Source organism: Budorcas taxicolor, unplaced genomic scaffold (genome assembly GCF_023091745.1).
Source record: "Budorcas taxicolor isolate Tak-1 unplaced genomic scaffold, Takin1.1 scaffold233, whole genome shotgun sequence".
NCBI classification, from domain to species: Eukaryota; Metazoa; Chordata; class Mammalia; order Artiodactyla; family Bovidae; genus Budorcas; species Budorcas taxicolor.
In genome coordinates this window covers 164,208-187,942 of record NW_026291827.1, presented here as the reverse complement: position 1 = coordinate 187,942, position 23,735 = coordinate 164,208, and the positions used below count along the sequence as shown (strand labels likewise).

Sequence of the window (23,735 nt, the reverse complement as noted above, 5' to 3'; positions counted from 1 at the left end):
GGGCTTCTGGCCTAAAGGGCTGTAAGAGAAAAAACTTGTGCTGTTTTAAGCCACAAAGCTTGTGGTCATTTGTCATAGCAGCCTCAGTAAACTAATGAAAAGAGCAGAGCACAGGTTGGATTTCAGCTCCCCAGGGGCTCACCCTGATGTTCACTGGCATTCCTGTCCTTGCACACCCTTGATTTGACTGTTTCTGATGACAGATCCTGCTGCCTCGGCTTTCAGAAGGGCACAGTGAACCAACTGTGCTGAACCTGAGCAGACCTGAAGCCCTGTGGGTGAACCTGACGTCAGGCAGCGCGGCTTTGGGGATCCAGCTGCACTGGAGACCTGATGCCCCACTCACGCTCAGCCTGGGTTATGGCTACCACCCCAATGAGACCAGCTACGATGCCCAGGCTCACCTCCCGCCAACAGCTGCTTCAGGTAGTCCCACCACCCAGGGCGGCTTCTTGAGTTGCTTCCTGGGGGTGTGACCAGCTTAAAACTTGGGAATCAGAGCCATAGAGGAAAAAAAAGAAAAAGAGAAAAAACACTTGCTACATTCAGTACTTATTTTTGTTGGTGGTATTATTATTAGGCAATATACTAGGTGAACAATTAACTATATGTCCTGAAGGAGCTGAGAAGCACTCACAGAATTGACCTCATTGCAGTCCTCATGACAGGCTTTGGGGATGAGGATGACTGAAATGTTTCCTTTCCAGATAAAAACAGAGAGGTTAAGTAACTGGTCCAAAGTCACACAGCCAAGGAGGAGCAAAGTCAGAATTTGTGCCCTCATCGGTCTGATTGGCAGCCTGCTTGGCACACTGAGCTGGGCGTGCTTCCTCTCCTATACTCCTGGGACATCAGGGAGACCATCAGTGCCTGCTTCCCTGCCCAGGCACCTGGTGCTCCCCTCCCATCACATTAGATCCAGTTTCCATGAGCCTTCAGGCTGACCTGAACACCCCCACCCCCCGTACCCACTGCTTCCTGCAGATGAGCTGTCCACGTGGATCCTGAGCCCAGAGGACCTGCCTTTTGGAGAAGGCGTCTACTATCTGACTGTTATCCCAGAGTCTGACCTGGAGCCAGCTCCAGGCAGGGACCTTACAGTCGGCATCACCACCTTCCTGTCCCATTGTGTTTTCTGGGACGAAGTCCAGGGCACTTGGGACAACTCCGGGTGCCAGGTAAGGAGGGGGAAGTAAAGAAGATGGTAGAGCCGAGAGTCAAACCCAGGTCTGTCCCCAGAGCATAAGCTTTAAGCAACATGAGGCACTGCTTCTCCAGAGCCTACTCCAGGCTCCCGGAGCCCTGGAGGCAGGTGGTTCTATTAATATCAATCACACCCTTGTCTCAGGGCAGCTCAGATCTGCCTCCGAGGAGCCAAGGCCTGTGACAGTGTCCTGGCAGCAGACATTGGTTTTGAGGCCATCAGAAGCCATTTCTGGGGTAGCAGTGTCCCCCTTCCTTCTTCCATGGCTTTGCACATGCAGTTCTTTCCCCCAGAATGCCCTTTTTCCCTACCCTGACTGGAAAACTTCCATTCCCACTTCGATCTTCCAATCCAAAGCCATTTCTTGGGGGGGCAGATGTCTGCTGTCTCCCTCTGCTGGACTCCACACCCTCCCCAGGAACAGCCTCCACGTCTAGTTGAAATTTATCACACACCCGTCCCCATCCCCTAGATCATATTCCTTCTTTCATTCATCCTACACATGTTCCCCAGGTGCCAGGCCAACTGGTAGGGATACAATGATGAGACAAACCAGTGAGCACTCAGTCTAGTAGAGGACACAGACGAGAAGCAAATGGTGCGTATGTCCAATGATAGCAGTCACAAGTAGTTAAAGAGGCCAGGTCCCAGCAGAGCCACAAAAGGGGACTCAGAACCAAGCTCCTTTGGGATTTGTGTCTGCTTCCTCTTTGACTTCCTTGTCAACTCCTGCCTGGCTTCCAGCTGCCACAAACGGCAGTTCCCCAAAGTGCCAAGAAGAGACAAGGGCTCATTGAGATGCCCAAGAGACAGCATGTTTCCCACACTTGCAGCCTAAGTCTTTGTACCTTGTGAATAAGACCTGAGTGTGTTGCCACTTTTGAGAGTCCTCGCTACCAGTGACTTGTCTGATCTCCACGTTGCTGACACAGAATACCCACTGATGACTGCCTTCTGAGGCCTGAGGCTCAGATTAGGATGGTGCAGGGGCTGGCCACAAGGAGTCTGCCATTGGACAGACTTGGGTCCAATCCCACGTCATCAGTACTTTCAAGATGACCTTGGACAGGCCCCACACCTCTCTGAACTTTCCCATCTGAAAACAGGGATAAAGGATGGCTGCCACTTTCCACAGTGGGGGATCTAGACCAGGTTAGAAGTGCATACCAGTGAACTCAGTGTGGCACCTGGCACACAGTAGGTGCTCCACAGATAAAAGTGACTGCTGTGGCAGACACTCTGGGCTGAGAGAGCATGAGGACAGACTGAGGGAGGACCACTTAGCTAAATGCAAGTTACTGGCAAGTGCCTAGCTTCTGGGTGGAATCATGGGGTCCAGGAGCTTACATGTGTTTAAGAATATATAGATACTAATGCCCACACACATAAATGTGGGGCATACAAAGGTCATGTGGGAGTGTGTCATATTACTGAAATTATGCTAACCCGATACAGTAAAACCTGATGGTCATTATAGAAGCAGATGTTGGCACAGATGAATACCGATACAGAGCCATCTGATATAGGACACAGAAACCCACTCCAGTGTTCTTGCCTGGGAAGTCCCATGAACAGACGTGCCTGGCAGGCTACAGTCCATGGGGTTGCAAAGAGTCAGACACGACTGAGTGAAAGCGCACAGAGAGAGAGAGAGAGAGAGAGAGAGAGAGAGAGAGAGAGAGAGAGAGAGAGAGCCATAAATAATTAAACGGGGGGGAAAAAAAATAAATAGGATCACCAATTTTCGATGGAAAAATCACCACTGTCTATTCTCTAAATAACTAAAGAAATCTCCAAATCTGTGAACTGCAGACCTTTTCAGTGGAGTAAAGGCAGAATTATTGCAAGGGGTTTGAGAACTCTATTCTTTTTTATGTATTTTTTCAAAGGATACTAAAGGTGCAGCTTCTGTCATGGGGGAATCTCATGAAGAGTTTCTGGTTTTTCCAGATTAGCTCTGGTTTTCAAAAGGGCTGTCATGCTGGAAAAGAGTAGGAAAGCCACTGCCCTCCAAGTCTTTGTGAAAACCCAGGAAAGTAAAACGTTAGGCATAGATCAGGTTTGGCCCCTGGGTGCCTAGTGCTGAGAGGGTCTTGTCAGGCGCACTTGCTTGGGGTTCTTCTCTGAACCAGCCCCACCCCTCCTGGGTGTGCCAAGGGTTTGCATAAGACCCACAGCTGATGCAAAACACTGATCAGGATTGGGAAACAGTAAGCAAACACGGATGTGAGACCCACATGAACTCTGTCAATAAAACAGTTGACACCATAGCTGTCAGAGGGGTCAGCCCCGCCAGGAGGTGTGTTAAGGGTAAAAGATAAGAATGATCTGCTGAGGCATGTTTGGGCTGCCACAGGTTCTTCCTCACCAGGTGTTGAGCAAAGAACTTTCCACATGTCAGTATTTTCTGTTGTTGCCTACCTTACCACCTCATGGTGGACCCTGGAATGAAAAAGCAGTGCTGGGTTGTGGGTCTGAATGAAATCTACACCCTCCAAATAGCCCTGGGTGGACTGCAAGCTAAGGAAGGCCATAGCCTGCAAGGGAAGTCTTGCCGCTAAGTGTACAAAATGAATAAAGAGCCACTTAGAGTGCTCTCCCCTGCCTCACTCCTGTCTCTCTCTCCCCTAACCTCAGTCCCCATACCACAAGGACCCCAAGCCCAGGCTCCATCTACATGCCCCATTTCCCCATGTTTTGCCACAGGAAATGGCAACCCACTCCAGTATTCTTGCCTGGAAAATTCCATGGACAGAGGAGCCTTGTAGGCTACAGTCAAAAAGAGTTGGACACGACTGAGCGACTTCACTTCACTTCACTTCTTTGCCACTCTTGTGCTCGTGGGTGGCCACACCAGTAGCCAGTCCTCCACAGAAGGACGATCCTGAGGAATGGGTCTGGGCAGGCCCTGGAGGAGGGAATTCTGAGGTCCAAGTCCCCAGACCACAGTCTAAAAGTGGGAGTCCTAGGGTTAGGATTAGGAAAGACAAATGAGGCATCTGGAGTGCAAAATTTAAGGGGAGGCTCTTTCTCAGGGTCACCAAGGATCTCGCCCTGGTCTTTGCTGGGTTGTATGTGCTGTGGTGGGCATTCCCTCTGCCCCCATGACTCTCTTCATCTTGTGCGCAAGGGCACAGCCCTAGGATGGCTAGAGTGGGACCCTTCAAAGCATGATCCCGGGACAGGGGCCACAGGTCCTTAGGTCCAAAGTGGGTAAAATTTAGAGAATTATTTTCTATTGCTGAGAATCAGCTTAGGATGTGAATATTTGTCCTTCCTGTTTCCTTGCCATGGTTCCCCTTATCTCTGCTGTTTTTCTCTTCAGTGTAAGATAACCCACTGTCTCAGTTTGCCTGGGACTCAGGGGGCTCCCAGGATCTAAGACTTTCAGTTTGAGAAGCAGAGAGGTCCCTGGCAAACTGAGATGAGTTGGTCACCCTGAATGTCCTCTCAGCACCTTGCCCGTTGCCTGGCCTGGAAGCAGCACCCTACAAACACCTGCCTGGTGAGTGAGCACCAGGTGGGAGAGAGTACTGGAAAGGATGCATACCAAAGACATGGCAGGGGCTGCTTCTGGAGGCTGGGGGACAGAGGGCGTTTTGGCTTTACCCTTAATACTCCCTATTCAAAAAGGCAAAGCAGGTTGGCAAGATGGACATGGTCGCTCACTGAGAATGACAGGTGCAAAAATGCTTATTACAGACATGTGTAAGCATTAAGTCGCTCAGTCATGCCTAACTCTTTGTGACCTCATGGGCTGTAGTCTACCAGGCTCCTCTGTCCCTGGAATTCTCCAGGTAAGAACACTGGAGTGGGTAACTATTCCCTTCTTCAAGGGATCTTCCCAACCCAGATATTGAACCTGGGTCTCGGGCATTGCAAGCAGATTTTTTACCATCTGAGCCACCAGGTGAGCCCACTACAAGACATAATTCACTATATTTAAAAAATTACTGTTTAACTAAATAAAAAAGCCCAAAGAGAATCCTGAAGCTGGCCTTCAGCAGTCTCCCAGCCCTCCCCAGGACACCATATCTTCCCCACTCCTCACTGCTCTCCTCCCATGGGTGGGGAAGATATGCTCCCCGAGTGCTTTCACCAGGGCCTCTTCATGCAGGTGGGGCCGCAGACCACCCTCTCGCAGACCCACTGCCTTTGCAACCACCTCACCTTCTTTGGGAGCACGCTCCTGGTGATGCCCAATGCCGTGGACGTCCGCCAGACTGCTGAGCTCTTTGCCACCTTTGCGGACAACCCTGTGGTTGTGACCACCGTGAGCTGCCTCTGCGTGGCCTACCTCCTGGTGCTGATCTGGGCGAGGAGGAAGGATGTTCAGGATCAAGCCAAGGTGAGGTGGCATGATCCACGGGAACAGCAGGGGGCGAGCAGTCCCCTTGCAGGAGCTCCAGAGAATGGAGCCCTGGCGGGGAGCTGAGGGGCCAGCTGCAAATCCAGGCCTTGACCCCTGGAGTCATCTCCTGTTAGCTGGCCTCTCAGCCTCTTTACTTCTAAAATGTTCTTGTTTATCAAATTATCAGGAGGATTATAAAGCTGACGACTTATTGAGGATTGACTATGTGCCAGGTACTACTCCCACTTAATGCCCACAACAGCACCAAGGGGGAGGGTACTGATGTTGAGAGTCCCCTAGACCACCCTCAAATTCAGTGATTTGCTAGGAGGACACACAGAACTTTAAATAGCTATTATCCTCATGGTTACAGTTTACTACAGTGAAAAACTGCAGATTAAAATCAGAAAAAGGAAGGGTTCAAGAGATATCAGGCAAGAGATTCTAACTGTCCTCTCCCCATGGAGCCCTACAGACCGATGAATTCTTCTAGCAATGATGTGCAACAGCACATGTGATGCATTGCCCACCAAGGAAGCTCCCCAAACCTTGGTTTTACTAGGGGTCAGTCTCATAAGTATGGCACCCGCATGACTGCCTTTAGTCTCCAGCAACCACTGCCCCTCATCCCTGCCCAGGTCAGACTGATAGACCATGGCCCAAAGCTCTCACTACAGATCAGACTGTTAGCACATAATGCCTTGGGTGGCCCGAGGCCCCAGATAGTCAGACACCCTGATCATGCAGAATATTTCAAGAACTTAGAGATTATCTTCCAGGAGCGTGCCAAAACCAATCCTTTCTTTGGAATGTGTAGGATAACTATCTAGTCCAAAGCCACCTCCAAGGAGCCAGAATTCAAACCCAGATCTGCCTGACAATAAGTCAGGTCTGAGGGTAAAAACAAGATCAAACAATAACCAATTGTGACAACAAAGTTCTGATTCTGATACACGCATCACACCTGACCCATAGGAGCTTTCAATACACACTCACGAGTGAGTGAGCACATAAATGAATATAATGCACTGAACCTTTCAACATTGCCTACCCTCCCTACATACAGCAACACCTCTCAGGATGTGAATGGTATGAAACCTAAAAAGATAATAGTTGCCCAATTTATACTGTTGTCTTTGATTTGCCCAAGGGGTTTAACACTAATATTTTAAGTCCTTCAGCTGTAGGTTGGTTTCTGGGGAGCAGACCCTCAGATGGAGTTGAATATGCAGATTGTTTATTAAGAAGTGTGTGGGATCAGCCCCGGGGCAAGGAAGGAAGAAGGTAGGATGGGCAGGGGGAGAAGTCAATTTGGGATGCAGCCTACTGATACTTGATTGACCCCTTGAGGAGCTCTGGAATTGTCCTGAACTACGCTGAGAAGCCCAGGTCTTGATCTTTGGCAATGAACCAATCTGTCCTTAGATATCGGCTTCCCTAGGAGGTGCATGACTTTGACAGAGATGACTTGCATCCCTGACAATTCCACCTTGGCAACTGAGAAAACAGCCCTCCACTGACAATAGATCTGGGCAGCTCATCACTGACCAGCCCTCTGTAGCCTCTGACCAACTCCAGCTATTTATTTTTTACTAAAACAACATTCATTCTTTTAAAATTTCCTTAGAGGCACAATCTGGTTACCAATGGTATGAGAAATCATTTATGAACAGAGTTTGTATTTATCAGCTCAAACATCAAACATTCTCAGCTTAATACCAAATTCATTTCCAATTTGACTACTTTGGGTCATATTTAATAATAAGTGTATATTTTTTATTTTAAAAGTTTTGGTTTTCACTTGAAACCCTGCTTTTATAAAGAACAGTTCTTACCTGATGCAATGAATCAATAGCAGACATAAGTGTGATTCCCCCCTTTAACTCTCATGAACGCCCAACTCACTCCTGGCTACGTGTGTGGTGGATGACCCCACAATGCCATCCTTCTGCCCAGGTAAAGGTCACAGCGCTGGAGGACAACGACCCCTTGGCTCAGTACCACTACCTGGTGACAATCTACACCGGACACCGGAGGGGGGCAGCCACCTCCTCAAAGGTACTTGACTTACAAGACCCCTTGGTCAGTTAGCATGTACCACCCAGCAAAGCGCTGGCCAGTTGGTTGTTGAGTTACTTTAGCACACTGGATTTTGTTGTGGGTTTTTTTTTTTAACTTCTGCTTTTTTGGAGAAGAGTATCTTTTTGCTAGACAAAAATAATACCCTAAGCCCCCATATTTAAAAAGATAAAGGAGGAGTGGATTAAGGGAGATCTGGGGTCTGGTGCTGCTTCCCTGGTAGCTCAGTTGGTAAAGAATCTGCCTGCCAATGTAGTAGACACGAGAGATGTAGGTTCAGTCCCTGGGCTGGGAAGATCCCCTGGAGAAGGAAATGGCAACCCATTCCAGCATTCTTGCCTGGGAAATCCCATGGACAAAGGAGCCTGCCAGGCTACAGTTCATGGGGTTTCTAGAGTCGGACACGACTTACCCCTATCACTGGACCCACTGGTCTTCTCATTTAACCCTACTAAAGGATAATTCAAACAGCTAGTTACCTGCACTCAAATGTGCTCACATATGCAGAACAGTCAGTAGACTGCTACCAACGAATAAAGGGGAAAAAGGAATTTTTAAGAGAAAGGGGACAAAAGAAAGAAAGAAACAATGGCAATCATTTGAAAAAGAACCTCGAATTACATTTTTGAGGAAAACAGATTAGCTGGCATCCAGCTAAGAGGTCAGGCTGTCCTTGAAAGGCTGACTAAAGGTAGTGAAGCCATGATTTCATTTGTTTGTGGATTCTCCAAACTCCCTAAAAGTTTAGTTGTGGAGCACACAGCAGGTTGCTTCTGTCATGTCTCAGCATCCTTAGTTAAGTCTGGCCTGCGTCATGTCCTTCATCAGAATGTACCATCCCTCACAGCAGCCTCCAGGCTTCCTTTACTGAAACTGTGCTCCATGGAACATAGTTTGAGAACCACGGATACTGTGTGTACTCTGCTGAAGAAAGCTCTGTTGATTTGGGGTTTTTAAAAAAATACTTATTTATTTATTTATTTGGCTGCACCAGATCTTAGTCGTAGCTTGCAGGATCTTCCATCTTCATTGCAGCATGAAAACTCTTAGTTGTGGCATTCAAGATCTAGTTCCCTGACTAGGGAACTCCCTTGCATTGGGAGCTCAGAGTCTTAGCCACTGAATCACCAGGGAAGTCCCTCCATTGTTTTTTTAAAAATGATATTAGGCTCCATGAGAGCATGGCATGTGTCCATTTACTTTTTACTTTTTGAGTCCTATTTAAATCTTATTTTTACTTGTCTATACATTTATTTTTATTTGAACTAAATAAATTTTTAAAAATTGCTGCACCTCAGCGCCTCAATCAGCTATCTAACGCAGAGTAAGTACTCAGTAACTGTTTGCTGAATAATTGCAGGAATCACTTTCATCCATCTAACGAAACACCCACCCCATTTCTGTTTGATACAAGGAACTGACCTTCCTAGGAATGAAAGAGTGAAAGTATGTGATCTCCACAGGCCATTTCATGGCTCCACATTTCACTTTTCAATTGATACTTCTTAGTTGGGTTCTCCTGGTACAGTGGTTCTCAAATGGTTGGCCCCCAAGGATGGCTGGTAATTTTGGAAGTTGTTCTGGTTGTCACAACTTGGGAGAGGAAGAGATGCTACTGGCACCTAGTGAGTGGAGGCCAAGGTCGATGCTAAACATCCTACAGCACACAGGAAAGCCCCAGAGCAAGCAATTATCTGACCGAGAATGTCTACAGGGGAGACTCTGCTTTAGAAACTGACTCTGAAACAAGGATTCAAGCACAAGTAGTTCATTTGAGAGGGGATTCCAGGGCACCCCATAGGGGAGTGGGAAGCCAGGCAGGGAAGGGAAGGAACAAAGAACTCATAATCAAGCCCACCACCCGCCCTGGGCAACTGTAGCCCAATCCCACTGGGGAACTCTGGAAAGCAGTGAAGAACGTGGGCCTCAGAGTTATCCCAGCAGAGGACCGAGGGAACTGGACTGTTTATCCACCAATCCCACAAGTTATCGGGGGAACACAGCTTGCAGAGGACATTAATTCTCTGCCAGCTTTCACCTGCTGCTCTGACAGCCAAGAAACCCCTAGAGCAAGAGACAGAGCAGTGGGAGTGGGAGAGCCTCATCACAGTGGTGAGGCTGAGGGATGGGTATCAGTGGGGAATAGTGATACCTGCTGTAGTTGTTTTGGGCTCAGGTAATCAGGCATGGCCACCAGCAGCACCTGCAGGGCTTCAGAAAAATACAGATTCCTGGTAGATCTGGATGGGGCCCAAGAATATGTGTTTTCAAAGTAATGGCAGTCATTCATTCCTGCCTCAATACTGGGAACTCTGGGAGCCCTAAGAATATAGTCATTAGGGAGAAAAACCAGTTCCTGCCCTACGGCCCTTTCAAATAAATAGATGGGAAGTCTGAAAAGTTCATCAGGAAGCATTTTATGAGTACAGCTCATCTCAAAGATGTGCACACAGATAGTGTATGCAAAATCAAAGATGTGCATACAGATAGCGTATCCAAATCTTCATACAGCTGAAAAATAACTCAGGCAGGCCCAAGGTGGGAGGAGAGGAGGAGAAAGGGCTGAGCTCCGTTGGGTTTCATTGGTTTTCAGACACCTCCAGTGAAACACGGGGCTCAGTTACCATGCAGAGTTGGCCACTCCTGGCCTCTGGGTTTCAGGTGACTGTCACCCTATATGGCCTGGATGGAGAGAGTGAGCCCCACCACCTGTCGGACCCCGACATTCCGGTTTTTGAGCGAGGGGGAGTGGATGTCTTCTTGCTCTCCACCCTGTTTCCCCTGGGGGAGCTGAGGAGCCTGCGACTATGGCATGACAACTCAGGGGACCAGCCATCCTGGTGAGTCAGGGGTGGGCAAACCATGGGGACCTACTAAGCGACAGGTCCAAGGCTGGGCACTGTGCATGTGCTGCCTTGCTGATCCTCATGAGCCTCTGTAAGAAAACAGAATGGATCCCTATTTCACAGATGAGGAAACCAAGGGTCAGAGAGGCCCACCAGTCCACAGGCCACACATAATGCTCAGTCTCTCATTTAGCTCTCAGTTTCCACATCTATAAAATGGGGATAGATGTCTACTCTAATGACAAACCCTGCCCAATTTGAGGAGAGTAGATGAGACACTGGCTGATTCTCCAGAAGATGTCAGAACGGCTCCCATGCTTTCCTCACTGGACACTGACCCTCTGGGACAAGTGTGCTTTATAAGTGGGAGAATCTAAACTTGGGAAAGCTTAACTGACTTGCCCAAGGTCACACAACTGGCAAGCTCAGAGCCAAGAGTCCTCCCCATTTTGTCTGAGGCCCAGATGAGTGGCCTCCAGCCGGAACACTTGCCGGTGGCTGGCAGCTTTCAGAAAACATAGCATTTCAACCACTGTCCTTAACTCATCTACAGGATTAAGACCCTCAGCTGAGGGTTGGTTCCTAGGATGCAGACTCTGAGATGAAGTTGAATATGGAGGCTGTTTACCTAAGGGATGCCTGGTATCAGCCCCTGGACAGGGAGGGAAGCAAGCAGGATGGGCAGAAGAGCTTTGATACAGCCCAAAGACAGCTCAGCTGACCACACAGGGAGGCCTGGAGCTGTGCTGAGTTGGGTTGAGATGTCCAGGTCTTGATCACACCCAGGTGCCTCACCCAATAGGCACTGGATGTCAGCCACCTCAGGAGGGTGTGTGACCTCAACAGAGGTGGCTCTTACATGACTGATGGGGACTATCCTCCATGAAAGGAGAAAATGCATGTCAAGAGGTTCTTAGCATAATCCCCACCGTGCAGTAAATGCTCAATAAAGAGTGCCTACAAGGCTTCCCTGGAGGCTCAGTGGTAAAGGATTCTCTTGCCAATGTAGGTTTGATCCCTGATCTGGGAAGATCCCACATGCCTCAGAGCAACAAAGCCCATGCACCACAACTTTTGACCCTGAGCTCCAGAGCCCTGGAGCCACAACTACGGAAGGCCAAGCGCCCTAGAACCCATGCTCCACAACAAGAGAAGCCACCGCAATGAGAAGCCCACCTACTGCAACCAAGAGTAGCCCCCACTTGCTACAACTAGAGAAAAGCCCACACAGCAACAAAGACCCAGCTGAAAATAAAAATAGATAACATTATTTTTTAATAAATAAAACATAAAAGTAGATAGTTAAAAAAAAAAAAGAGTGCCTATTGATATCATAAGTCTCATTTCCCTGTAAGGCAACAGAGAAAACAGTTGCTGCTGAATCTGACCACCCAGCAGAGGCAAGATGACTTCATTTCTTCCCTGGGCCTCAAAGATCTAAATCAGATTTGATGATCACCACAGAGCCCTTGGAGGGCAGGCCCATTCTGTGGATGGAGGCCCAGGGGAGGACCAGGTTTGTGTGCTCAAGCCTGCACCTCCCTGGACACACAGTCCAAACAATTCCACTTTCCTTGCTTGTATCAGGATGGTGACCCTGGGCTTGCTCCCCTACACGAGGGTGCACAGTTTCAGAATGCACGCTCTTGCAGCATACCTGTGAAAACTTGGCAGCCTCCAAGCTGGTGGTCTACACTAGCTGAATTCCCCAGATGAAGCCAAATTCACCCACTGATTGGGGCATTTTGATCAAGGCACTAACGGCAATGAAGAAAAATACAAAGGCTCTTTTTAGGAGTTCTCGTTCTTGGGCTCAGGTCTGCAATATATTAACATTATCTTCAAGGGGTCCAAAGACATCTCATCCGCCTAACATTATCTTCAAAAGTGTGGGTCCCCTCCAGGTATGTAAGCCGGGCGCGGGTGCATGACCTGGCAATGGACCGCAAGTGGCACTTCCTCTGCAACTCATGGCTATCCATCGATGTCGGAGACTGTGTCCTTGACAAGGTATTTCCGGTGGCCACAGAGGAGGACAGGAAACAATTCAGGTACTGTTCTTTTTTCTTTAAAGCAAATGCTCTTTTACTTTGTCATTTCATCTCTAGAGAAGTTGCCTCATAATTCAGTCTCAGCCAAATAAAAGCATGTTTCTGCTTGCAGGTCTGGGTAGCTCTGAATGTGTGATATTAATGACTAATCAGTTTTTCTTGATGTGATAGAAGGGCCCTGGAGGGACACGGATCCTTCAAGGCAGAATTATCTTCAGGTGGTGATAACAGTTATAGAACAGTTATCCAAATTTCCTTGGATGTCACAGAATAATACTTTTTATATGAGTGAACAGACTGATCTGAATGGTGATTCTATGTCTGGCCACCTGGAGCCTCTTCTTCACATCGCTTTACTCTCAATGCGTTTTTCAGCGTCTCCCGTGCTTTACTCACTCCCTCATCCCCTTTCCTGTTGTGCACCCTTCCACAGCTGTTCCCAGACACACATAAGCAGATACAAATGTACATGCCTGTACACCCACACACACAGGACACCACATATTGCCGTTTATCTTATATCTTTTAAAACAGCATGTTATTCTGAATATGTTGCCTTTTTTCTTTTAAAGGACTTCCCTGGTGGCTCAGATGGTAAAGCATCTGCCTACCATGCGGGAGCCCCGGGTTCAATCTCTGGGTCGGGAAGATCTCCTGGAGAAGGAAATGGCAACCCATTCCAGTATTCTTGCCTGGAAAATCCCATGGACGGAGGAGCCTATAGGCTACAGTCCATGGGGTCGCAAAGAGTCGGACACAACTGAGCAACTTCATTTTCACTTTTCACTTTAATAATATATCACACACATCCTTCTAGGAAGGTCAAACTTCTGAGTTAAACTTTCCTTATTGGCTGCATGATATTCCACAGAATGGATGACCCACAATTCTCCTACACATGGGCATTCGGTCTACTTTTAGTATATCTACCAAAAGGTGACATTTTCTCCCAGCTGCCACTGGGAGCAGCTCAGCCTCCAAGGGGGAAGAAGTCTGAACCAGAGAGACTTGGACCCCAACAGAGGCATAAAATAGATGTGGGCACAAGTCATAAAGTCCCACACGCCTGCTGGTGACTTGCTGTGTAACCCTGGATAAGTCACCACACCTCCCCAGGTCTCAGCTTCCACATCTGAAAACTGACCAATTCAATGTGCCTACCCCATAGGGGGCCTTGGGTCCCATGGAACAATGTAGTAATGTGCTTGGCACACTGTGCGGTTCAGGCTAAGTACTCAGTTCCAGGGGCACCTCTTATCTCCAACTGCATCAGCACACATGATGCCTGGAAACCTGGCAATGAGCTCTCTGAAGACAGGAGCTTCTCATCCCTGTGAATCCCTGGGGCCCAGCAGACAGCCTGGGACAGGGCACTGGGGTATCAAATATTTGCTGAATAAGACAAATAACATGGACACTGTTTTTGGCAACCGACCTCTCTCTCTTCCTTCACCTTTACTCTGAGTCTAGGGCACCCACATTCCCTACAGTGACAGTCAAAGTATTGTACAACCCTGGAGGGTGCTGGCACTGACCAATCAGAACAAGCGACAGTAGGAAATCTCTGCTCTGGACACTCTATTATCAGAATCTGCATCTTTCAAAAGCTCCTGAGGTTGAACTACATTCTACTCAACAGGGAAATAATACAAATCCCAAATAATACAAATGTGATGCCTTTTCTGAGATCCTGTTTCACAATTCTTACTCTCTCAACTCAGTCTGAATCCAAAACCTGGGATTTTTAACCACTATTCTCTAATGCTGTAATTATAACAAAGCAAATAATATTAAGAGTTATATTATTATATTATATATTATATTATTATATTATATTATTATATAAAAATTATAACAAAAAATATTGCTAACACTGATGAATACTCACCTGTATGTCAGCTACTTTGCCAAATGCTTTTATCACTTTTAATCCTTTCAACAATCCAGTGAAGCACTTTCTGTTATTAACTGCCTCCCCCCATTTTACAGATGAGTAAACTGAGGTACAAAGAGTAAAGTAACTTGCCTTGCCTGAGGTCACACAGTAGGTAAGAGGGCTCCAACCACTCTGTCCAGAGTCCCCATCACTAATTCTAAATGATGCTACTATGATGCTGTATTTCTTCTATAACAGAAAAAAAAAAAAAAAACAGATGAAGAATTTTAGAAACAAATCCTCTCTCTCAGTCCAGGATTGCTCCAAAGAGACCAGGCCTCTCCCCTATTCCTGTCTCCCTAATGCCTGTCACTCTCCCCTGGTCTGTCCACAGCCACCTGTTTTTCTTGAAGACCTCCACAGGCTTCAAGGATGGCCACATTTGGTGCTCCATCTTCAGCAGCTCAGCTTGGAGCAACTTCACACGTGTCCAGAGGGTGTCCTGCTGCTTCTCACTGCTCCTCTGCACCATGCTGACCAGCATCATGTTCTGGGGTGTCCCCAAGGACCCAGCTGAGCAAAAGATGGACTTGGGTAACTCCCACTCTCAAGGCATGGAGAACAGGCCTACAGGCAGTAGACATGAGCTGTCACTGCCCCAGAAATGCCATGCAGTTTCAGAGGTCCCAAGACTACCCTGAAGTTCAATAACTCATTAGAAGGACTCAGAAGTCAGATATGCAATTATACTCATAATTATTAGAGAAAGGATACAGATCAAAATCAGAAAAGGGAAGAGGTATGTGGGGCAGGATCCATGGGAGACTAGGCACTGAGCTTCCAGTGGAGTCTGGATGGCACTCACTCCTTCAGACAATGACATGTGATCACATGCGCAGAGTAATGCCAACCACGGATCCTCTCTTGAGCCTTAGTGTCTAGTTTTTATTGGGGCATGCTAACATAGACATGGCTAACCCTGGATGACTGACCTAAGACTCCAGCTCCTCTAGACGTTGAGGTGATACAGGGTAACCAAGGTCCCCACCATAAATCACATTGCTAGCACAGACTATACCAGATGACCCAAGAAACCAGGTAAACAAAGGCACACCCACCAGGCAGGACATCCCAAGGGCTCAGTGGTCACCACCCGCCGGCCCCCCGCCCCCAGCCTTGGAGCCATTCAAGAGGCAGACCTCTCTTCAGGCAAGGTTAACCTTTGCTGCATAGCCACATTCTGGGAAGGGTGGAGGGGACTCTCTCCTTGACCCTTGCCCTCCATCTGCCCCAGGTCAAATCGAGTTCACTTGGCAGGAAGTGATGATTGGGCTGGAGAGCTCACTCCTCATGTTCCCCATCAACCTCCTGATTGTTCAGATCTTTCGGAATACCCGTCCTCGGGTGGCCAAGGAGCAGAACGCTGGGAAATGGGATGGGCGGCGCCTCAGCCTGGCGCCCTCACCACAGCCCATGGAGGATGGCCTTCTGACGCCTGAAGCAGTGACCAAGGCAGGTCTCAACCCCGGCAGCATAGGGGGACTTTCAGCCTGGGAAGAAGCTGGGGTGGGGACTAGGGTTTGAGGCCTGCAGTCCATGTTTTCTGACAGCATCAGCCACCAAGATTCATCAACTGCACACACGCGCACGTACACATATGTGCAAACACGTGTACATGACACGTACACATGCACGCACATACACATGCCACATGTACACACATTCACACAAACCATGGATGCACCCACAAATATGTACAGATGCACACAATGTATATCTGCACAGTGCACATGTTTACATGTGCACACATGTACCCACACGAATGCTTACACACATGCCACATGTACACATTCACACACACCACACATCTACAACACATACATATATGCAAACAACACGCACACATCTCCATACACATGTACACACATGTGCGTGGATACACTTGTTTGTACACATGTGCAAGCACAGACCTACAACATACATTCACACATGCACAGATACCTTTTTTGGGTATCTATTCTGTACAAAATATACTTTCACTACAGATCATAGGCTGGAAGTACCCAGAAAGAATTTCTTCTGTATTCATGCATTCATTACACATTTATTGAGCACCTACTATGTGCCACACTTTGAGGAGTATAGCCTGAAATGTGTCAGTTGAAATCCTAGAATAGAGATTTTATGCAGGACAAAACAGAAGCTCAAGGTGGTCCAAGGTCATGTCTCAGTAGGCACACCTGGGATCAGACCCCGAGTGTCCAGCCCCAGGGTGAGTGCTCTTGAGTACTCTGCTGTCCCCTTACCTGTAGTTCACATCCTGTTCCCACTGGATGACTTGCAGGATTTGTGGAGACTTGTCAGCTCCCTGTTCAAAGCTCTGAAGGTGCCACCCCCTCTCTTGGGCTGGGACTCCATGAACTCAATGAACATCAACCAACTGCTGGCCTTGATGGAAGATGTCATCTGTCAACAGAACAAAGCAGGACAGGTCTTCTCGGAGGAAGTCAGCCAGACAGGGGCCCCTTTAACACTCACCCTTGGATCAGTACAAGTAAAAGGTGAGTCTTGATATTTCTCTGCTTAGAGAGGGCATGTTGGAGCCAGGTGGATGCAGGACTGAGGGCTGTGTCTGTATCACTAGGGGGTCAAGAAGTCCTCCCAGGGTTTCCCTCACCAGCCTCCACTCCAACCACTCACCATAGCCTCCCTCTCTGTACTGCAGGTATCCTGGTCTCCACATAATTCCAAGGTGCCTTCCCATGAAGGCCTGTACACATTGTTAGTCTTCTGACCTTTAATTTTCTCTCCCCTCTCTTTGCATGGCTAATGCCTACTCAGCTTGTATTCTTGGCTGACGTGTCCCTTCCTCAGAGGAGCAACTCAACCACTCAGCCCACAACAGCGTCTCCAGCCATGTGCTCTTTAGCCCTTAAGTATCTCCTGCACTGCTTTCACATTGCTTGTTGCCAGATCATGAATTACATGGAGAGCTGCACATGTATACTGCACATTATTCTGGCCTGAACTAGTCTGACTCCCCTCTTGCCCCTTTCCACCTAGATCACTGTCTCCAGTGCTTAGATCAGTTGTCCAATAGAACTTCTCACAGTGACAGGAATGGTCTATGTCTCCATTGACCAATATGGCAGCCACTGGCCACAAGTAGCTATCGGCGCACTTGAAACATGGCCAGTGTGACTAGGGAACTAAATTAGTTTTAATTTAAATAGTCACACATGGCAAGTGGCTGCCATATTGGGTGGTGTGGCTTAAGTATGCTGCCATTTTTAAAACACAAGACTGATCACTGTCTCAACCTTGTTTTGAATACAAAAATGGGCTCTATAGATTGGGGAGTTTGAATTCATAACTCTTTGGCCCACTTCTGATACAGTGAATTAAATTTTCTGGAGTGAGGCCAGGAATCTGCATTTTAAACCAATCACTTTGGTGACTGTTATGTGGACTGTCAGCCACTGCCCCACTGACAAGGTCCCAGTTCCTTAATGGAGCACTCAAAGCCCACCTGACCAGGCCCATGCTGACCCCATGGTCAGCTCCATTTTGACTCCTGTGTTCCAGCCACACTGGAAGATTAGCCCCAGAGAGCTGGGCTTGGGCTGCCCATGAAGGTCATCACAGCAGGAGCTCTGCTGATGCCCACACTGGACACTAATTCCTGTTTGGGGGTCTTTGGGGTTTGGGGGCATAGGCATTCACAGCATAGGCCTTAGAACAAGGACTGTGGAGTTGGTCAGACCTGGGGCTCTCCCACAAGCAAGAGCAGCTGTGCAGCTTTGGACAATTGGTCAACCTCCTTGAGAAAACCATTTCTTCCTCTGTAAAATGGAAGCATTGATCCAGCCCTCTCCTTGGCTGGTTCTGAGGAATCAGTGAGATTATTTGGACATGTGAACTGCTTAGACCCGAGACTAACACAGAGCAGGGATTCAGTAAGTGATTATCATTGGGAGTGATGGGATCTTCTGGAAACACTGCCAGAATGCTTGCAACACCAAGGCTGTTGATGCTGGAAACTAGCTGTGGCGTCAGTGAGGGAGGCCCAGGAAGGAGTTGGGGTGGGGTAGGAGGCCTGAGTTGAGTCAAGGGAGGCAGGGTCTGTGTCGCCATTCCTTTACCCACAGCTGGTCTGAGCCTCTACTTTCTCCACATCATTTATTTGCTCAGTCACTTCTCACTCGTGACTGGAGAGGGGTCCTGGAGCCAGGGTGCTCCATCGTGCCATCTTCTATATCTAGTTTCATGCACCCTTTATGAAAATGAACTCTGGTCCAGACCTGGGCTCTTCTTGCCCAGGAGAAAACCCCAGGGGTGCCGGTCTCCCATCTCAGGGTCCAGGGACTCAGGCCAGGCTCTACCTGGAGAGGCCAAGCTTCCCTTAGAAGGTATGGGTAAACAGTGGAAAGGGTCAAAAGTGTGTTTTTCTTGCATGAATATGTTTTACCTCTGTAATTTAAGACATAAAACTCTTTTGCTTTTTAAAAAACTTTTTAGGAAACTGAAATTTGAAGAAAAGAACTGCAGAAGAACATTCAGAAGTAATCAGGGGAAACTTTTTCACTGGCTGTTTCATGCTGTTAAGGAATTATTATTAATTGTTTTAAAAATTGATAATGACATTGGTTTTGTTTTTAAAAGGAGCCTTTTCCTGATACAGGAGAATATTTAGTGTCAGGACATGGGGCTCGGAATTTAGGTAAGATACAACTGGCCATGAGGAGATAATTTTGAGCAATGGGTACAGGTTCATCTCATTCTCTTTTCTAATTTAGAATTTTTCATAATAAAAAAACTAAAAACAAAAGATCAAGACTTACACCATCTTTGGCAACAGGCAAACTTGGCTTCAAATTAAAATCTGGTATGAATTAAAATATTTGCAGATGAGAGAACTCTGTGTCTAGGATTTGCTTTTTATATACTCCAGAAACACACACACACACACACACACACACACACAAACACTGCGGGGCAGAGACAAGACTGCCAAAATGTGGAATGTGGGTATATGCTGTGGGAGGGCAATAGGTATATTATTCTCATCTCTTCTATGTGTAAGGAAATTTTGAAAATGCCCTTGATAAAAGACTAGAAATATGTGTGTGCTCAGTTGCTCAGTCATGTCTGATTCTTTGTGGACCCCATGGACTGTAGCCTGGCAGGGTCTTCTGTCCATGGGACTTTTGGGCAAGGAGCACACTCAGACCATGTGGGCTGAGTACCCCATCTTTCTGAATCTCAGGTTTCTCGAGTGCTCAAGAGAAGAAAACCATCACCAACACCCCTATTTCTATTGCAGGCAGTCTACTCTGTCATTCAGCACCAGCTGATGCTCTTTCTCTCCCTTGTCCTCCAGAAGACATGCAACGCCCCAGGCCCACGGCGGGCCCAAGTGATGCCTGGAAGAACAGCACCTTCCGGCAGTGTCTCTACCTTCAGCTGGAGCACCTGGAGCAAGAGCTGCTGCTCCTGGAGCCCCAGGGCTCCTCCCAGGGTCAGAGCCACACCAGGGCACTAGGGCAGCTACAGACCCTGAAGGGCTGTCTGGTGGCACAGGCTGGAACCCTGCCCCCAGCACATTCCAGGTAATCCACTCCCCTGGGTGTTCCCAGCCTAGGGGCCTGCATCCTGGGCAACTCTATCAGATCTAGTCCCTTAAATCTATTTCCCACTTACACTGTATAATCATAAGGGATTTGATTTAGGTCATACCTGAATGGTCTAGCGGTTTTCCCTACTTTCTTCAATTTAAGTCTGAATTTGGCAATCAGGAGTTCATGATCTGAGCCACAGTCAGCTCCTGGTCTTGTTTTTGGTGACTGTATAGAGCTTCTCCAACTTTGGCTGCAAAGAATATAATCAGTCTGATTTCGGTGTTGACCATCTGGCAATGTCCATGTGTAGAGTCTTCTCTTGTGTTGTTGGAAGAGGGTGTTTGCTATGACCAGTGTGTTCTCTTGGCAAAACTCTATTAGCCTTTGCCCTGTTTCATTCCGTATTCCAAGGTCAAATTTGCCTGTTACTCCAGGTGTTTCTTGACTTCCTACTTTTGCATTCCAGTCCCCTATAATGAAAAGGACATCTTTTGGGGGTGTTAGTTCTAAAAGGTCTTGTAGGTCTTCATAGAACCGTTCAACTTCAGCTTCTTCAGCATTACTGGTTGGGGCATAGACTTGGATTACTGTGACACTGAATGGTTTGCCTTGGAAACGAACAGAGATCATTCTGTCGTTTTTGAGATTGCATCCAAGTACTGCATTTCGGACTCTTTTGTTGATCATGATGGCTACTGCATTTCTTCTAAGGGATTCCTGCCCGTAGTAGTAGATATAATGGTCATCTGAGTTAAATTCACCCATTCCAGTCCATTTTAGTTTGCTGATTCCTAGAATGTCGACGTTCAGACTTGCCATCTCCTGTTTGAGCACTTCCAATTTGCCTTGATTCATGGACCTTATATTCCAGGTTCCTATGCAATATTGTTCTTTGCAGCATTGGACCTTGCTTCTATCACCAGTTACATCCACAACTGGGTATTGTTTTTGCTTTGGCTCCATCCCTTCATTCTTTCTGGAGGTTCTCCAGTAGCATATTGGGCACCTACCGACCTGGGGAGTTCATCTTTCAGTATCCCATCATTTTGCCTTTTCATACTGTTCATGGGGTTCTCAAGGCAAGAATACTGAAGTGGTTTGCCATTCCCTTCTCCAGTGGACCACATTCTGTCAGACCTGTCCACCATGACCCGCCCATCTTGGGTGGCCCCACACGGCATGGCTTAGTTTCATTGAGTTAGACAAGGCTGTGGTCCGTGTGATTAGATTGACTAGTTTTCTGTGATTATGGTTTCATTGTGTCTGCCCTCTGATGCCCTCTCACAACACCTACTGTCTTACTTGGGTTTCTCTTACCTTGGACGTGGGGTATCTCTTCACGGCTGCTCCAGCAAAGCGCAGCCACTGCTTCTTACCGTGGATGAGGGTATCTCCTCACCGCCACCCCTCCTGACCTTGAATGTGGAGTAGCTCCTCTCGGCCCTCCTGCGTCCAGTAAGCATTGAGTAAAGGTGACCTCAATAGCATATCTGTATGTATATCAGACAGAATACAGAACAAGACAAGAAGAAAACTGAGGGTCTGAGGGGTCAAGGAGCTTGACCAAGTCATGCAGCTGGTGGAGGTGGAGCAGGAGTTGAACTTGAGCCCAAATGGTGCCACACTAATTATATCCACCCTCTCTTGCAGTTCCTTGCAGGCAAGCAAGCTCCCTCGAGGCCTGCCCTGGTGGTGTGTCCTGGTGGGCTGGCTCCTGGTGGTAGTCACAAGTGGGGTGGCAGCCTTCTTCACCATGCTCTACGGCTTGCACTACGGGCGGACTAGCTCCCTCAAGTGGCTCATCTCCATGGCCGTCTCCTTCGTGGAGAGTGTGTTTGTCACCCAGCCACTGAAGGTCAGGACCTCTGTGGGGCTGCCCTCATGTCCTCCTCCCCTCTGTCCATGCTTTCCCTCCTTCCAGCTGCTCCCTCCTTAGGCTTCAGCAGTTCCCTCATTTGTTCATTCAACAAACCCAGCTGTAGGGCCACTTCTGGGTAGACCTGGGGCAGGAAGGTAATTACCAGGATAACCCATACTCCCCTCATGGCCAAATGCTGGCATCTCATCATCACTGTCACCCTTGGAGGGTCTTCGCCTCCACTTTACAGATGGGAAAACCTGAGGTAAAGTGGACATGAGTATGAGCAAACTCTGGGAGATGAAGGACTGGGAAGCCTGGTGTGCTGCAGTCCACAGGGTCACAAAGAGTCAGACAAGATTTAGAGACTGAAGAACAACAACAAAAGAGGATAAGGTCACCAAAAAATCTTGCCCTAGGTCACATGTAAAACAGGAATGATATATTTCCTCAGGGCTAGGATGCTTTCGATTGTGGCATGTGCAACTTACAAGAACTTTATTTTCAGAAAATAAAAACACCAAGTCATTAAATGTGTCCATGAACTGGAAATACACTCCTATTCCTGAAAATGTAAAATTATGCAAGTGAGCAGTCAGAGTCACTGAACCTGGCCTGGAAGAAGCCAGGTGGTAGGAATACTGGCATGGGGTAAGGGGAAGCTACAGAAATGAGGGAACATTTATAGAGAGACTCTTTCTACCTATGAGGCATTGCAGAATCTTTCTCACACCCCCACCCAAAACAGCTCCTAACACCTGCCCCAATCCAGTCTGAGAATATTAAGAACAGAGACCTGAGCCTTATGCTTCTATACTATGGGTGCAGAGACAATGTAATGGGAGGAATTACTTCATATAGAAAGGGAGGGACAGACGGAGGGAGCAGGTAGGCATATATGCTAGGGAGGTGTAAGTCACCAGGCTGAGAGGTAACAGAAGGGCTAAGCAAAAGGAGAGCAGCGGGTGGGAGGCTCAGGGAATGCCAGAAGCAGGGTGAGTTCAAGGATTTGCCTGTCTTGGCCTGGTTGGTGACCAGGCGCACACACACTTCATGACCATGTGCCCTCTCTGCAGAGGATGGGTTGGTTCCCACCTGGCTGCCCCAGAGCATGGCTCCTGTCCCAGGACACCAATGTATCTCCCATTCTACCCAACTCAGACCAGGAATTGACAGAGTTTCCAACACAGGCTTGGGGTTCACGATGGGTGTTTTGCAGGTGCTGGGGTTCGCAGCTTTCTTTGCGCTGGTGTTGAAGCGAGTGGAGGACGAGGAGGAGCCTGTGGTCCCCCTCCTGGGACATCTCTCCGGCCCAGGTAATGGTGCCTGGGTGCAGGCAGGGGGCTGACAAGGCTGAGAAAGCCCCACAGAGCCCAGCCACTGGGTGATCCTGGGCTCAGACCTTTGCTCCCCATCAGATTTCAGCCCTACTGGTGAGGCACCCCCAGACCATCCAGGAACAAGTGCCTCCTCCTCTGTCTCCTGGGCAACATCATTCCTCCCCATCCAAGCCTTTCTGACACCCAAGCATGAAGAGGCACCATGGGGTCCATGTTCAGCGGGGGCCATCATCCTCTGTGTAATACCAAGCAAGCTTTCCTCTCCAGGATTCAGGTCATTAGAGAACTAAAATACAAGTTGTGGGGGTGAGGGGTGAGAATGGGGGATAAGAGAGTTGTAATTAGGGTTCCCAGACAAGGGTCTGCAAACAACAGCCAGGGGCCCAAATCCAGCCCAGCACCTGCTTTTGTAAAGCATTTTAGTGGAACACAGCCATGCTGCCTCTGGTCAGAGGAGCCCATGACCAGACCTCTTCCCCCCAACCTGACCTCTCACTTTCCAGCCAAAACTC

General features: G+C 48.1%; 1 protein-coding gene across 1 annotated transcript in view; it reads left to right on the top strand.

Moving 5' to 3' along the window:
- LOC128071153 (polycystic kidney disease protein 1-like 2) overlaps positions 1 to 23,735 on the top strand; it is a gene marked incomplete at its 5' end in the record, with an annotated part of 45,200 nt that overhangs the window by 3,799 nt on the left and 17,666 nt on the right. The window contains 12 exons of the mRNA XM_052664117.1: positions 204 to 426; positions 985 to 1,178; positions 5,322 to 5,552; positions 7,512 to 7,613; positions 10,296 to 10,474; positions 12,385 to 12,531; positions 14,802 to 15,001; positions 15,702 to 15,919; positions 16,752 to 16,968; positions 19,788 to 20,016; positions 21,676 to 21,880; positions 23,103 to 23,199. Of these exons, the coding sequence (XP_052520077.1) occupies positions 204 to 426; positions 985 to 1,178; positions 5,322 to 5,552; positions 7,512 to 7,613; positions 10,296 to 10,474; positions 12,385 to 12,531; positions 14,802 to 15,001; positions 15,702 to 15,919; positions 16,752 to 16,968; positions 19,788 to 20,016; positions 21,676 to 21,880; positions 23,103 to 23,199 (2,242 nt within the window). The remainder of the gene's footprint in view (positions 1 to 203; positions 427 to 984; positions 1,179 to 5,321; positions 5,553 to 7,511; positions 7,614 to 10,295; positions 10,475 to 12,384; positions 12,532 to 14,801; positions 15,002 to 15,701; positions 15,920 to 16,751; positions 16,969 to 19,787; positions 20,017 to 21,675; positions 21,881 to 23,102; positions 23,200 to 23,735) is intronic.